The sequence below is a fragment of the Asparagus officinalis genome, chromosome 2 (assembly GCF_001876935.1).
Source record: "Asparagus officinalis chromosome 2, Aspof.V1, whole genome shotgun sequence".
In the NCBI taxonomy this organism is placed as follows: Eukaryota; Viridiplantae; Streptophyta; class Magnoliopsida; order Asparagales; family Asparagaceae; genus Asparagus; species Asparagus officinalis.
Window position 1 is genome coordinate 76792535 of NC_033795.1, and position 16253 is coordinate 76808787.

A 16253-nucleotide genomic window follows, 5' to 3' on the forward strand; every position below is an offset into this window, starting at 1 on the left:
TAATACCAAAAAAAATTTCCCCCCTCATTCCCCCCCCCCCCCCCCCACCCCCCCAAAAAAAAACTTTTCTATTTTCCCAAGAGAGTCATCATATAGCAGATCTCCTCCACTTAGAAAGTTTCCATATCCTTCCTAATCTAGCATTGTATCCTGAACAGGTATAAAGAAATCAGAGATGTATATAGAATGGGTAGAGTTCAAAAGCCAGCATTAACAATGTATAATTAACCATAAACTTATAAACAACACCTTTGCATCTACGTTCCACAACAGTCCTCTAATCCGCAAGATAAAGGCTCATGCATCATGTAAGAATTATTTAGTACAAGTTTTACTTTAATTTACATGTGAAAGCATTAATCATAAATAAAGTGACCTACCAGGAATAAAAGGAATCCAACTTAAGAGGGGCATAGATTTTCTAAAATCTTGTGCCCACCAGTCAGCACCTGAAAGAAATTCATAGCGCATGATCAGAATGCAAGATAACAATACATGCTGAATCAAAATAGTTCTGCTTCAAACTGAAAAGCAAATGGAAAGAAAGATATTTGCGTATAACAAATACTAATAACAAACCTAGAAAAAATGTCAGAAAATGGCAAACATAGATAAGCATCAAGCCTTCTGTGGGTCCATTTACTACAGGAAGAATAAGCGTATTGGTGAAGAAGCTGAATCAAAGACAGAGAAGTGTCAATAATATGGGAAGAAAAGAAAGAACGAATGAAAGACCGCATATGATTAGAGAAGAAAAGGTAAGTTAACTGCCGTAAAAGAATTAACATAGAGCCTGTATGTACAGCAAGCTGAAAATTACAATGATACAAATGTTTAAGTGATATGCATGGTTTTAAATATCGGCCAGTAACATCAATTTATCGCCAAGTTATCGGATTTGAACCCCTTCCGCTATGATAAGTTCAATTTTAAATAGGTTATTATTTTTTGATGATTATCGGCGATAATATGGCGATAATGTGAGATATTGGCCAATTTTATCAGCCTGAAAATCAGAATTATCGGCTAGATTTTGTTTGGTTTGGGTTTTAATTTCGGACAACGGGCACGTATTCAAATAGTTCCATAATTGGTTAGTGATCCTAAACATGTTTATTTACATTTTAGTATGCTTATTTTTCATTAAGTATGGTTAGATTACATTTGAGAAAATTATATCATGTATTGTACATTATCTGATATATCACTCTGATAAATACTACTTATCCCTAATATATCCCTAATATTCACTATCCAAAATGGATTTTGATCATTTGATAAATTCCCGATAACTGATATTTAAAACCTTGGTGGTATGACAACATTAAAATCTAATATGCAGTCGAGGTTAACAGTTTCTACTTGAACTAATGATTTCACATCTAGTGAATCATCATCCATTAGTGCTTTGAACGTGAGAGGACTTCATCCATGCATTAGTGCTTTGAACGTGAGAGGACTTCATCCATGAAAAGAGAACTAGGGGTTTGTATCCATGAGCACATTGAGCTTGAATGAGGACCAAGTAGCCACACCAAAAAAAAAAGAAAAAAAAAGAAATAGAAGAGGTACCAATATTAGTGTAAATGGTTAAAAATTCAATTTTTTTTATTTCGTAATTCCATCCTACGGATATATAATAAGCTTTTAACTATTATGTTGAGTATTGATGAGAACATTAAAACTCATTACCAAGTATTGATGGCACCATAACTTGAAACTCATTGCTCAAAAGGAATGAAAGAGAAAGAACTTACTCAAAAGTTTTAAAATTTTGTTTAGAGTGAAAAAGAAGATCAAGATGAAGATTAAAAAAATGAAGATAATTCTTGAAACCAAGATAATGACAGATCTATAGAGAATGATTAATCGGTTTCTTTTTTCTTTTTCTTTTCCTTTTTTTCTCTTTTCCCCCTTGGTGTTTGTGTGTGCGTGTGTGTGGAAAGGTTATAAACTTGGTCTAGGAAGTTAATGTCCATATAATTAAATATGCTTATGTTTGGCATTTTATGCATTATGTGGTGTCACTTTGATTAACGGTCGTATAGTTATGGGAAGTATTAGTTATATACTTGTGTCTCTCCTCTACATGTTTGTAGCATTTCTCCTCAGCTATCACTCACTTTATATTTTAAATTTGACTAAACTATAATGAGTATATAGTGGTCAATGCAAGTACTTAAGTACTATACTATTATACTTGTCTATTATACTTATCTTACAGGGCATGACATGACACACCAAACACTAGGGATGTGCGTGTGTGTCTAATTGTCTATCTGTGTGTGCGCGCCCGCATGTGGACAGTGATACACGACACTTGTTCCAATTTTAAAACTTTGAATTTCAAAATGAATAAGTGATTGAGATTGTCTAGCCTCAATTACGGACATCTAGGGAACAAAATAATATAGTTACATTTTCCAATGCTCAATTCTTAAAGGATCCTCCATAACCTATCCCTCGTTTTCTATTCCTAAAACCTTTTAAGGCTATCCCAAGAGACCAACATACTTTTAAGGATTAGAAGAAAGTATTTGTTTATAATCTTGTATTTATTTATTTTCATAGTTTCATATCAAAATAGTACTCATTTTATGCTTGAGTAATTTTGTCAGTTCATCTATTGTCATGATCCTCTATCTTCGAATCTAATAAATAATCACCGGTTAACTTGGATCCTCAGGAATGTTCTAATCAACAATGTTCCGGTCAACAATAAATGTCAAATACTCTCTCTAAAACTAGAAGGCACGTAACAATAAATAACAAAATGTATAAGCCAAAAGAAAGAAAAATATATATACCCCTTGATTTGTGACATCATTGATATAATCAATTTTGCAAGTAAGCAGGATTAAAGCAATGACAACTAACAAAAAAAAATATATTTCAATCTGCAAAGAGCAAGCATATCAAACATGTCAGATAAAACTTCTGTTATAGTTTCCCCATGATGCATTAAGAAAATTTTAGGAAAACTCACTGTTCCCATGTCGCCAAATAGAATGGGACAGCCGAAATTACCCAAAACCAAAAAGTACTCCTTCCGCACATTGCAGTACTTCCAAAGGCCAAGGTTTCAAACTAACAAACAACAGGAGAATTAGCTGGGAAGTTGAATTGATGTCGAAATTACAACTAAATGCAATATACAAGGAAGGACATACAGTACATGCAAGCGCGTCACATCCTGCAATTAATCAATTATAAGGGTCAATAGATAGATTCCATTCAGTAATGCAACTGAAGATTTCGATTTATAGAAAATTACCATGATCAAAGAGCTCTCCTAGTGGACTTGAGGAACTTGTACGCCTTGCTTGCTTACCATCAACAGCATCAAAGGTCTGGGCACATTAATCAAATCCCATGAGAACATCAATTATATCCAGTAACAAGAAACCGTATTATATGTAAAGAGTCGCCTCATACGTGCCTTAATCTAATCCAATGCACGATTCTAAATCATACACTTCAAAACTGGCTTTGCACTTTTTCCCGATTAGCAAATAAGAAACAATTAAACAAATATAAACTCTTCATTGTTCTTTATGATGTTGATGACATTTCTTCTTCAGAAACCTTTATGGCGATTTCTATCAAAGGCATTAAACGTATATTGTTTGTTAAGAGTTAGAAAGGGCACCTCGTACCCTTATATACATTTATTTCACGTTTAGCTTAAGCAGTTATCAATTTTTCATGCCAATTTACCTTATCAATGAAATCATCGAAGTGGACACGAGAAACACACAAAATCATGGAAAAGAAACTCCAGTTGTGATTCACTTGGACATCTTCATTAAGCATTTCAATTTGTTCTTAAATCATGATGATGGATTTGGGTTTTCAGACATTTAAGTTTAATCCATCATCCCTGTAGCAAACATATTTGCAGCTTTCCAAAACACCAATTCAAAAGAAAATTTTGGTCATAGGACATGAGAAATTATGAAACAAGTTGCTACAGATCCAATCATCATCCCATAACTTGGATGCCATCAAGACCAGTCAGAAAGTTATAGATGAGTTTATTATCTTCCCTCCTGGTATTATATATTGATATTCTTTCTCCTCATATTTGCACCAACTGGTAATAAAATCGTGATACACGATAATTTGATAACTTTGACATGTCACAGAACTGGTGCCAGAAGAATGAAACCTCCTGTGACTGTATAATAAAAACATAAGCATCATTCCTGAATGTTGTATACATTTATTTTTCATTTATATTTTTGCTATTTTGTTGCTTAACAAAGTCTAACTTAAGTTCTTGGAGTCATGGTGAATCATGAACCTTCTTGACATGGCTGATTCCAAGCTAAAACAATATTACAAACTTAGGATTAAATATAACAAGCTGAACTGAGGACATAACAATTGATGGTTATTTAGTAAATAGAAACTAACCTGATAGAGAAAAAGAAGCAATCCATGGGCCAAATGGACCCATCTCGGAGGAGCTGTATCTAAATGAGGTGAATATATCTGACAGGGAAACATAGATATAAATTAATTTTTAACTCAGAAAAGAATACATGTTGATATTCAACATAAAACCTGAAAACAACTGGCGTTTGAGATGAAGAAGAACATGCAAGAACCAGTAGAAGGTAATTTCAAATGAAACTTTAACTGTTTATTTAATGTGAAAGAACTGAACTATATATCCAGAGAAAGAAACATCAGGATATGCCAAAATGGAGAAGCCAAACTTACAAATTTAGTTTTCTTACTAGCACCCAAAAAACATCGACTCGTTATTCTACATTACCATGAATGAACATACTAAACGTAGAGAAACAAATTATACCAGACCATATTTAAAGAAAAAGGTTAAGGACTAATATGTAACACTACGCACAAGGCCTCCAAAATCTAATGCACCCAACATCACGTAATGGCCCCAAGATCTAATTGCTAGTCATATTCAAGTTTCTATCTTCAAGGAACTCATTTCAACAAAGGAAAACAAGTTAGTCGTCCAGATTAAACTTTCTTTGATAGCTCAAAAGAGTCAGAATACCACCCGCAATCAAGCAAGACCTAGGTTTAGCACATGATGAATATCAATGATGTCTTTTCTTTAGCCCATCCATTGATTGAGTAATATTGGTGAAAATCAGGGGTATTCAATGTTAAGATACGCACCAATAAGAATGCCTCGAACGGAGACGCAATACACAGAACAAATACACAAAATCAAATTATAATACTCACAAATATACGTGGTTCACTCCTTCAGAGCTACTCCACGGTGCAACGACGACGCCCAGTTCTTTTATATTCCAAAAGAATTGGATCAAAGAGAACACTCTCTCTTGATCAAGATACACTCCAAGAACTCTCACAAACTCTCTCTATGTTTTCTCTCTTACTCTTCTATGAGAGAAGTTGTTTCTAGGATGAATTTTCTTAAAGAGTTTAGGCCCTATTTATAATTTTGAAAACGCTATGCACAAATAAAATATTATTAGTGGGACCCGCTACTTAATAATAATTTATTGTGGGACCCACATCCTTTTTTCTTTTCTCAACAAAAGCGGCCACCGATTCTCTTTGTCAAATAAAATGGCTGGGTTTAGCTGTGGCGGCTGACAATCTCCCACTTAAAGATTTGATTGAGTTTCAATCATATCTTCACACCATTCTTGGTTGCATCATCCAGATGTCTTGTACCTTTAGCGTCTTAATAATAATTTATTATGGGACCCACATCCTTTTTTCTCAACAAAAGCGGTCACCGATTCTCTTTGTCAAATAAAATAGCTGGGATTAGCTGTAGCGGCTGACAATCTCCCACTGAAGAAGAACATGCAAGAACCAGTAGAAGGTAATTTCAAATGAAACTTTAACTGTTTATTTAATGTGAAAGAACTGAACTATATATCCAGAGAAAGAAACATCAGGATATGCCAAAATGGAGAAGCCAAACTTACAAATTTAGTTTTCTTACTAGCACCCAAAAAACATCGACTCGTTATTCTACATTACCATGAATGAACATACTAAACGTAGAGAAACAAATTATACCAGACCATATTTAAAGAAAAAGGTTAAGGACTAATATGTAACACTACGCACAAGGCCTCCAAAATCTAATGCACCCAACATCACGTAATGGCCCCAAGATCTAATTGCTAGTCATATTCAAGTTTCTATCTTCAAGGAACTCATTTCAACAAAGGAAAACAAGTTAGTCGTCCAGATTAAACTTTCTTTGATAGCTCAAAAGAGTCAGAATACCACCCGCAATCAAGCAAGACCTAGGTTTAGCACATGATGAATATCAATGATGTCTTTTCTTTAGCCCATCCATTGATTGAGTAATATTGGTGAAAATCAGGGGTATTCAATGTTAAGATACGCACCAATAAGAATGCCTCGAACGGAGACGCAATACACAGAACAAATACACAAAATCAAATTATAATACTCACAAATATACGTGGTTCACTCCTTCAGAGCTACTCCACGGTGCAACGACGACGCCCAGTTCTTTTATATTCCAAAAGAATTGGATCAAAGAGAACACTCTCTCTTGATCAAGATACACTCCAAGAACTCTCACAAACTCTCTCTATGTTTTCTCTCTTACTCTTCTATGAGAGAAGTTGTTTCTAGGATGAATTTTCTTAAAGAGTTTAGGCCCTATTTATAATTTTGAAAACGCTATGCACAAATAAAATATTATTAGTGGGACCCGCTACTTAATAATAATTTATTGTGGGACCCACATCCTTTTTTCTTTTCTCAACAAAAGCGGCCACCGATTCTCTTTGTCAAATAAAATGGCTGGGTTTAGCTGTGGCGGCTGACAATCTCCCACTTAAAGATTTGATTGAGTTTCAATCATATCTTCACACCATTCTTGGTTGCATCATCCAGATGTCTTGTACCTTTAGCGTCTTAATAATAATTTATTATGGGACCCACATCCTTTTTTCTCAACAAAAGCGGTCACCGATTCTCTTTGTCAAATAAAATAGCTGGGATTAGCTGTAGCGGCTGACAATCTCCCACTTAAAGATTTGATTGAGTTTCAATCATTCTTCACACCATTCTTGGTTGCATCATCCAGATGTCTTGTACCTTTAGCGTCTTGCATGGCCCTCAACATTCTCAACGAATGCCATATGAGGCTGCACACAGCCTCACCTTCTCGAGCGAAACTAGTTTGGTCAGCATATAGGCTAGATTATAGCTGTCCCAACCAACCCCAGCCACTTTATTTGACAAAGAGAGAATTGGTGGACACTTTTGTTGAGAAAAGAAAAAAGAATGTGGGTCCCACAATAAATTATTATTAAGTGACGGGTCCCACTATTAATATTTTATTTGTGCATAATATTTCCCAAACACTATAAATAGGGCCTAAACTCTTTAAAAAAATTGATTCCCAGAAACAACTCCTCTCATAGAAGAGTAAGAGAGAAAACATAGAGAGAGTTTGTGAGAGTTCTTGAAGTGTATCTTGATCAAGGGAGAGTGTTCTCTTTGATCCAATTCTTTTAGAATATAAAAGAACTGGACGTCGTCGTGTACCGTGGAGTAGCTCCGAAGGAGTGAACCACGTATATCTGTGAGTACTGTGATTGATTTTGTGTCTTTATTTTGTGTATTGCGTCTCCATTTGAAACATTCTTATTGTGTATATCTTAACAATTGAGTTTCAATCATATATTCACACCATTCTTGATTGCATCATCCGGATGTCTTGTATTTTTGGCGTCTTACACGACCCTCAACATTCTCAACGGAGACCATATGAGCCTGCACACAGCATCACCTTCTCGAGCGGAACCGGTTTGGTTAGCATATCGGCTGGATTGTACCTCGTATTAATCTTCACAAGCTTGAATTCGTTCCTGCTTTGCCATCTCCGTATGGCATGATGCTTCACGTCAACATGCTTGGTCTGAGAATGGAATGCGTCGTTCTCAGACAAGTGAATGGCACTCTGAATGTCGCAGTGGATGAAGTATTTCTCAAAGCTTAACCCAAGCTCGAAAAGAAAAGCTTTCAAACATAGGAAGTCCTTTGCTGCAAACACGTACTCCGTTTCGGTTATCGACATAGCCACAATATCCTGTAACTTTGATCTTCAACTTATCACTCCACCATCCAAGATGAAGATATAGCCGCTCGTACTCCTTCTCGAGTCTATGTCCCTGGCATAGTCTGCATCACAAAAGCCCTCTAGCTGCAAATCTGCCCCTTCATACTCAAGATAACGGTCGGACGAGCTTCTCAAGTAGCGTAGAAACCATTTGACCGCACCCCAGTGTTGTTTCCCTAGATTGCTCATGAAGCAGCTCACAACTCTCACTCCTTGTGCAATATCTGACCTCATGTACACCATCGCATACATCAAACTCCCAACGACAGATACATATGATATGTTGGCCATAAACTCATGTTCTTCAGCAGTCTCTGGTACTTAGGTCTTTAATAGCTTGAAATGGCTCGCAAACGACGAGCCCATCGATTTAGCTTTCTCCATGTAGGCCTTCTAAGACAACCTCAGCCTCCGTGCTGATCTATCTCTGATGATCCTCATCCTAAGAATCTGGTTTGCTGGACCCAAATCCTTCATCTCGAAGTACTCGGAGAGATGTCACTTGAGTTTCTTAATGCGAGCCAAATCGGACCCAGCAATCAACATGTCATCAACATAAATCAAGAGTATCACATAGGATGCGTCATACCTCTTGATGAAGCAGCAATGGTCTATGCCGTATTTGAGAAAACTGTTCTCCTTCATAAAGTTCTCAAACTTCATGTACCATTGTCGCGGAGCTTGTTTCAGGCCATACAAGCTCTTATGCAGGCGACACACGAGGCCCTCCCTATCTCGTTCCTCGAAGCCTATTGGTTGATGCATATAGATCTCTTCCTCCAAATCTCCATGAAGGAATACTGTCTTCACATCCATCTGCCATAGATGGAGATCTCGAACTGCCACAATGCTCAACACAGTTCGAATCGTGATCAACTTGACGACGGGAGCGAAAACGTCTCACCTCCCTGCTTTCTGCTCATAGCCCTTCACTATAAGTCTCGTCTTATAGCATCTCCGTCCATCAGCTTCATCCTTGACCCGATAAATCCACCGATTGTGAAGAGTCTTTCGCCCTCTTGGAAGCTTTACGAGCTCCCAAGTCTCATTCTTCATCAAGGATTTTATTTCTTCCTCCATGGCAGACTCCCACTCGTCCCGAGCTTTGCCGGTCTACTGTACCTCCTCATACCTCTCTGGCTCACCACTGTCAATTAGGAGAAAATTCATGGTGGAAAGGTACCTCTCTGGCACCCTCGGATTTCTTGGAGCTTTGCGAACTGCGATCTGCAACTCTGATGAATTTGTTGTGCGTCCGACACGTTCTCTTGGTCTCCGTCTTCTATGCTAATTGGTATCTCACCACCGTCCTCACTGTCAACAATATCTGGCAAAAAAGGGGGAGATAGCTGACTCTCACTCACCTCTTTGATCTTGTACACCATATTCCCAAGGAACACATCACGACTGCGCACCACCTTGCACGCATCGTAATCCTAGAAACGGTACTCATACTCATCTCCTCCATAGCCGATGAAAGAGAGCTTCTTTGACTTTAGATCAAGCTTTGATCGGTCTGCAGGATTGGTCATGACATAAACATTATAATCAAACACTTGTAAGTACTCTAGCTTCAGCTTCTTTCCGATCCAACCCTCCTCAGGTATCCCATAATTGAGAGCCGCAGATGGCCCGTGATTGATAAAGTATGCAGCAATATTGACAGCTTTGACCCAAAAACTCTTGAGCAATCTGGAGTGGATCCTCGTACTTCTGGCTCGTTTCAAAACAGTACGATTCATACGTTCTGTCACTCCGTTGTCCTGAGGTGTGCCTGGGATAGTCTTCAATCGCCTAATCTCATGGGACGAGCAGAAGTTCTTAAACTCCTGACTGCAATACTCGCCTCCATTATCAGACTTTAGGCACTTCAGCTTATTACTTGTTTCGTTCTCCACACATGCAAACCACTTCTTAAAAATAATAAAAACATCTAACTTGTGCTTTAAGAACACTCATAGTTTTTTAGTAGCATCATCAATAAAAAATAACAAAGTAAAGAGAGTTGCCAATAGATGGGACTTGCGCAGGTCCCCACACGTCGGTGTGCACCAACTCTAATTTCTACAATTTTAGAGCCGGTCCGGTCTTGTTGAAGCTCGCCTTTTTTTTGTTTGCCTAGGATACACTCCTTACAGAAAGTCAAATCGATCTTGCTCAGACCCAGAAACCTCTCTCCCGCGGCCATAATCTACATCCTCTTCTCGCTCATGTGGCCAAGTTATCGATGCCAAGTCATGCAGTCGACGTATGATGATGATACTTATCCTATGACAAGCAAGCGATCGATCTTCCTATTAGCAATGTAGAGAGACCCCTCGCGTTTGTCGTGTGCCACCACCAGGACACCCTTGGACACCTTCCAGCTTCTCTGCTCGAAGGATATTTTATAACCGGAGTCAGTCAGTTGCCCGACAGATATAAGATTCCGGTACATGCCAAATATCGTTCAGCGTCAAGGTGGTCCCACCCTCCATCTTGAGGGTATAATTTTTCTTCCCGAAAACCTTAAGGTTGATCATCATCAAGATAGACTATCCCTAAGTCCTTCACGAACGATGAAAATAGTTTTTGTTATGAGGTTGCATGGAAAGGTGCACCAGAGTCGATGACCCACGCATCGCTTTTGTATTCTAGGGATAGGAGAAGCGCATCTGAATCCGTCTCGTGCATGAGATTGACTACACCGTCGGCCCGATCATCTCCTGCTAATGCTGGAACAAAAACTCTACAGTCCCGTGCAAAGTGATCCTTTTTCCGCATCTGAAGCACTTCCCTTCACCGTAACTATTCGGGTTTGACCCTTTAGACTTCCCTCTGGATTTTGATTGGCCTAATTGTCTCCTACCCTTCTTCTACGCATGTCCTCGTACCTCGGCATGTAGAGCACTCCCACTGCTAGAGGCCTCAGCTCCTGAGACTTTACGATAAGATTCTTCATCCAGAATTGCTTCAATAACTATGTCGAGATTCATCTTATCATTGTCATTAGCGTTGCTCACCGCCATCATCATATTCTCCTATAAATCTGGTAGACAAGAAAATAACAGAAGAACTTAGATCTCATTGTCGAATTTGAGATCTACTGCAGCAAGCTGTTGCACCATAGCCTGAAATTCGTTCAAAAAGTCCGCCACGCGAGCTCCTTGCTGCATCTTTAGATTGAACAGCTTTTTTATCAGGTACACCTTATTTGAAGCAGACGATTTCTCATACAACGCCTCTAAGACCTCCATCAACTCATTGGTGGTGGTCGCATGGGAGACGTTGTAAGTCACATGCTGGTGAAGATTGAGCCTGATGGCGATTAGTGGTTTACGATCGAGCACCTTCCACTTATCTATCGTCCATTTTCTCAGGTTTTTCCATCTCCTTGGAGGGGTAGGAAGAGATCCTTCTGATACAAATAGTCTTCTATTTGCATCCTCCAATACCTAAAATTTTGACCATAAAATTTCTCAATTCGAAGCTTGTTGTCTTCAACTGTAGATCCCATGGCGAAAGATTAGGTATTTACCGAACTGTATTTGTGAATAGTAATAATACTTGTAAATAGTACCATACTGGTGAATAATATCGTATTCGTGAATAGTGTCAAGTGTCTTAAAAGAATAAATAATAATCTAACTTATTTTCTGATGTGAATGATCCATTTTTAGTGACAACCACAGAACATACGATAAGCAAATATATATACTCTAAGTCAGGCTCTGATACCAGTTGTTAAGATACACACCAATAAGAATGCCTCGAACGGAGACGCAATACACAGAATAAAGGCACAAAATCAATCACAGTACTCACAGATATACGTAGTTCACTCCTTCGGAGCTACTTCACGGTGCAACGACGACGCCCAGTTCTTTTATATTCCAAAAGAATTGGATCAAAGAGAACACTCTCTCTTGATCAAGATACACTCCAAGAACTCTCAAAAACTCTCTATGTTTTCTCTCTTACACAGAACAAAGGTACAAAATCAATCACAGTACTCACAGATATACGTGGTTCACTCCTTCAGAGCTACTCCACGGTGCAACGACGACGCCCAGTTCTTTTATATTCCAGATATACGTGGTTCACTCCTTCAGAGCTACTCCACGGTGCAACGACGACGCCCAGTTCTTTTATATTCCAAAAGAATTGGATCAAAGAGAACACTCTCTCTTGATCAAGATACACTCCAAGAACTCTCAAAAACTCTCTATGTTTTCTCTCTTACACAGAACAAAGGTACAAAATCAATCACAGTACTCACAGATATACGTGGTTCACTCCTTCAGAGCTACTCCACGGTGCAACGACGACGCCCAGTTCTTTTATATTCCAAAAGAATTGGATCAAAGAGAACACTCTCTCTTGATTAAGATACACTCCAAGAACTCTAAAAAATTCTCTATGTTTTCTCTTACTCTTCTATGAGAGTTATTTCTGGGATGAATTTTCTTGAAGAGTTTAGGCCCTATTTATAGTGTTTGGGAAATACTATGCACAAATAAAATATTATTAGTAGGATCCGTCACTTAATAATAATTTATTGTGGGACTCACATCCTTTTTTTCTCAACAAAAACGGCCACCGATTCTCTCTTTGTCAAATAAAGTGGCTGGGGTTGGCTGGGGCGGCTGACATTCAAAACTTATAGGTCTGACTTCCTCTCTTAATAAAAGTACATGTAGGAAAAACAATAGGTTTAGTTCATCAATGGAACTTACTGGACTATGTTCAATATTATATTTAGACTTAGTTATCCAATAATACGAATAAATACTAATTCATCAATTTGCAGGTTGAATACTAATAAACCAAAATGTTTGGATTTTTCCCCACTTTACCATGTATACAGGAACGGGATTTTAGGTTTATTTATGCCTCAGAGAAGAATATGCATTCCGAGTAAAGTCTGTCATCTTTCGCCTATCTCCAGACCCTTTCCCAGTCTAGAAAATCTGGACACTGTTTCATGGTTTCATGACCTTGAACTGCACAGCTGCAAAAGCTAGCAAACCTAGCAGCTAACTGGCCTTGAAGGTTTTAGGGCAATCGCACTGGTCATAGTCATCTTAGGCAGGAATCTAACACCAACCACAATGACGTGAAGTCACTATCATAGAACTTGCCCAAATTCCAAGTGGAGCTCTCTCAGCGCTGAAATATGCTCCATACCAAAACCTTATTTTGATGGGGAAACTATAGGGGCTCACACCTCTGAGGGTTATTGTTTGTTTTGAAGAGAGCTCAGACCTCTGATGGTAAAAGCTATGATGGTTTTCCTTCCCTTATAGCAGCAATGGATCTTATGAATTTTTTTAAAACCCTTCATAAATGTTCTGACAAGGTAAAGGTAGAAAGATTCTATATTCAGTTGAATGTTTAAAGCTTTGTGATGAAATAGACTACGCTACATGTGAGCACCACATAGGGATTCTAAAGATTACTGACAATGTTACAACTATTTAAAAGGCAGATTATAAACTATGTATGAGAGTACACAATTAGAAAGAACTTTAGAGACCATTACTTACCTGTAACCTAAGTTGCATGGGTACAGGTACGGGTATGGGTGATGGTAAGGATACAACAATTTTGTAAAAGGTAGAGTACGGGGACAAGGATACACACATGCATACATATTAAAATTAATAATTTACATAAGTTTTTTTTCATTTACATGAGATTTAATATGTGAAATCCAGAATATATGTCCAAGAAGTGCATGAGAAGTGTTTTGAATTGAAACATGTATTATATAATTGAGTATATGCTTCAATAAACATATGCATATATTCAAGAAGTTTCCAAGAAGTATGGGTATGGGTACGTGTCAGGTACGGGTACGACTTCCAAATAGAAGTACCTAGGTAACATAGTCTATAACAAACAAAATTTAAAAAAGAGGGTATGGTCACATATTTTGCCCACTGAAACGATAAGAAGAAATGAGAACTTACTAAAGGTTAAATAACAACAATATAATAAAAGAAAAACACTAGTGCCAGTTTGACAATCCGATTTCTAGAAAATATCTGGTTCTATTCCAAACCAGATATTAGTTAAAATTTTCGGCTTTCTCATTTTATTCAATTGCTGATAGTTAAAATTTAGCATAGTTGTAACAACTCGGAATTTTAACAAAAATATAAGTTTTTATTCTAACTTAAAGAAAAATAAAAAAATTGAAAGTTTACTCAATCCTTTAATATTTATCTGAAGAGAAATCCATGGCCACCGTTGATATGGAAAATAACTCAGTCCAAAAAGAAACCATCGTAAGTTTTTATAACTTCACTTCTTCCTGTTCCATGACTTTCTCCACATCTTAAAGTTATTCCCATGATCTGGCAGAGCTAGTAGCTAAGATGGGAGCCCCCATCTGAAATTGGTCAACACTAGCAATTTGGATCAATAATCATGACCATAGACTTCTTAGTTTCCTAGATACAACCCTTCCAAAGCATGAATGTGTCTCATTAATTTCCTCTCTATAAATGAAACCAATGGTAAAGGCAAAAAGAGAACATATGCAACAAAAACAACGACGACAACAACAACAACAAAAATCAAATATGAGTGAAAAGGTATCATAAAAAATATATTTCAAATACTACATTTGTGTGCGTGCATGAATGCGCATGTACTTGTGCGTGTATGTTGCATTTCTTAAGAAGAGGAAAATGGTAAATACAAGAGTCGGTTAACAAGGAGAATACATCTTGGTTAGCTTATCTAATTAGATTAATAAACATGTAGTTACAATTGTAAACAACTCTTTCACTGTCCTATAAAATTCACTCTACCCACTACGTAAAGTACTTCATTCCAACAAAATGTCCCATGAAGACTACCTCACCACAATACTTGAGCAGTAATGCTTTATATGCCCAATTCCATTCTGTATACTGAAATAAGCATTTGTTGTGACCTTGTATTATTCAAAAGCATTGACAAATCAACCCTCAGCATCTGCCGAAAATCACATAAGGTTGATTACAACACAAGTAAAGTTCTTCATACAAGTAAATAGTTTGAATTTCAGAATATAACACATAGAAGCTGAAACTAAAAGGTCAAGTAAATAACAGCAGGTAAAGAATGAATAGCATGAAAAAGTCTGAGCTATGGAGTATAAGCACTTACATAACCAAGAAATGCTGATATGACCAAGAAAATGAAACCCATTAGTGTGATCTGCAAATGTTAGTAACAACATCACTGACCCTTGAGAAAAAACAACGCGGATCTGACAGAAAGGAAGAAGAAAAAAACAAAACAGAAATTTCTTACCATATTTGGACTGAAGGTTATGCCCAGCATTCGGCAAGAAATCCATCAAAAGAAAAAACAAGAATATCAGAGACTTCAATAGAGAAGCAGCTGTAAAGCAATATACCGCTATCCCAATTTACACATAATTCTAAGCATAGTTAAATACTAAATGGGAATTATGTTTGAAAAGCATTCCCAAAGGTCAAGAAAGAGTATCCAGAGTTCATACACAAAAAAATCAGGTTACTGAATTGAGTAATTGTGCAAAATACTGTGGACCTATCCTCCCGTTTTCTCCATTCCTTCTCTGTATTTATGAATAAATTCTAGCACAGTTTGATGTTGAATACGCACGTTTATTCTATCAAACATATCACAGTGCAAATCCAGCATGCTGGTAGTTAAAGTTTGTAACGGTAAACTTTCAGCATGACATCAAAATAAACAATGGTGCTCAGCTCAGTATTGGCTTAAACTACCTAATCAAGATTTTTGGCCAGAAGGAAAAACTCCAAAGACTGTTAGTAACATTAAGTTGTGCTTCAACACCGCAACTATACAAGCATTCAAAACACAGCCACTAAATAAATTTTTTTAAAACTAAGGTCTCAAAAATCACGTTAAGCTTCTCCGGTCTCAAAATCACATTAAGCTTCTCCGCAAAGATTTCAGTAATAAAAAATCATTCAGACTTCAAAAACCAATGCCTCTTGTCATGGTTTTATGAGATTCTCACACTCTTAAGAGTCCAGATCCTAAAAAATATCAGACTGCCATATTCCTATCCCACGCCAATCACTTGTTACAACACTACATCAGACAGATACATCCAGACGGCAATATAACACCAAATTTGCAGTCA

The 16253-nt window shown here is 37.4% G+C and overlaps 1 protein-coding gene across 1 annotated transcript in view; it reads right to left on the reverse strand.

Annotated features, from left to right (window-relative positions):
* LOC109831674 (choline/ethanolaminephosphotransferase 2-like) overlaps nucleotides 1–15454 on the reverse strand; it is a 21336-nt gene extending 5882 nt beyond the window's left edge. Inside the window, exons 1-8 of the mRNA XM_020399051.1 lie at nucleotides 15410–15454; nucleotides 15263–15313; nucleotides 4417–4494; nucleotides 3275–3350; nucleotides 3171–3193; nucleotides 2987–3087; nucleotides 580–674; nucleotides 381–449 (exon numbers count right to left, since the gene is read on the reverse strand). Of these exons, the coding sequence (XP_020254640.1) occupies nucleotides 381–449; nucleotides 580–674; nucleotides 2987–3087; nucleotides 3171–3193; nucleotides 3275–3350; nucleotides 4417–4494; nucleotides 15263–15313; nucleotides 15410–15439 (523 nt within the window). The 5' untranslated portion in view covers nucleotides 15440–15454. The remainder of the gene's footprint in view (nucleotides 1–380; nucleotides 450–579; nucleotides 675–2986; nucleotides 3088–3170; nucleotides 3194–3274; nucleotides 3351–4416; nucleotides 4495–15262; nucleotides 15314–15409) is intronic.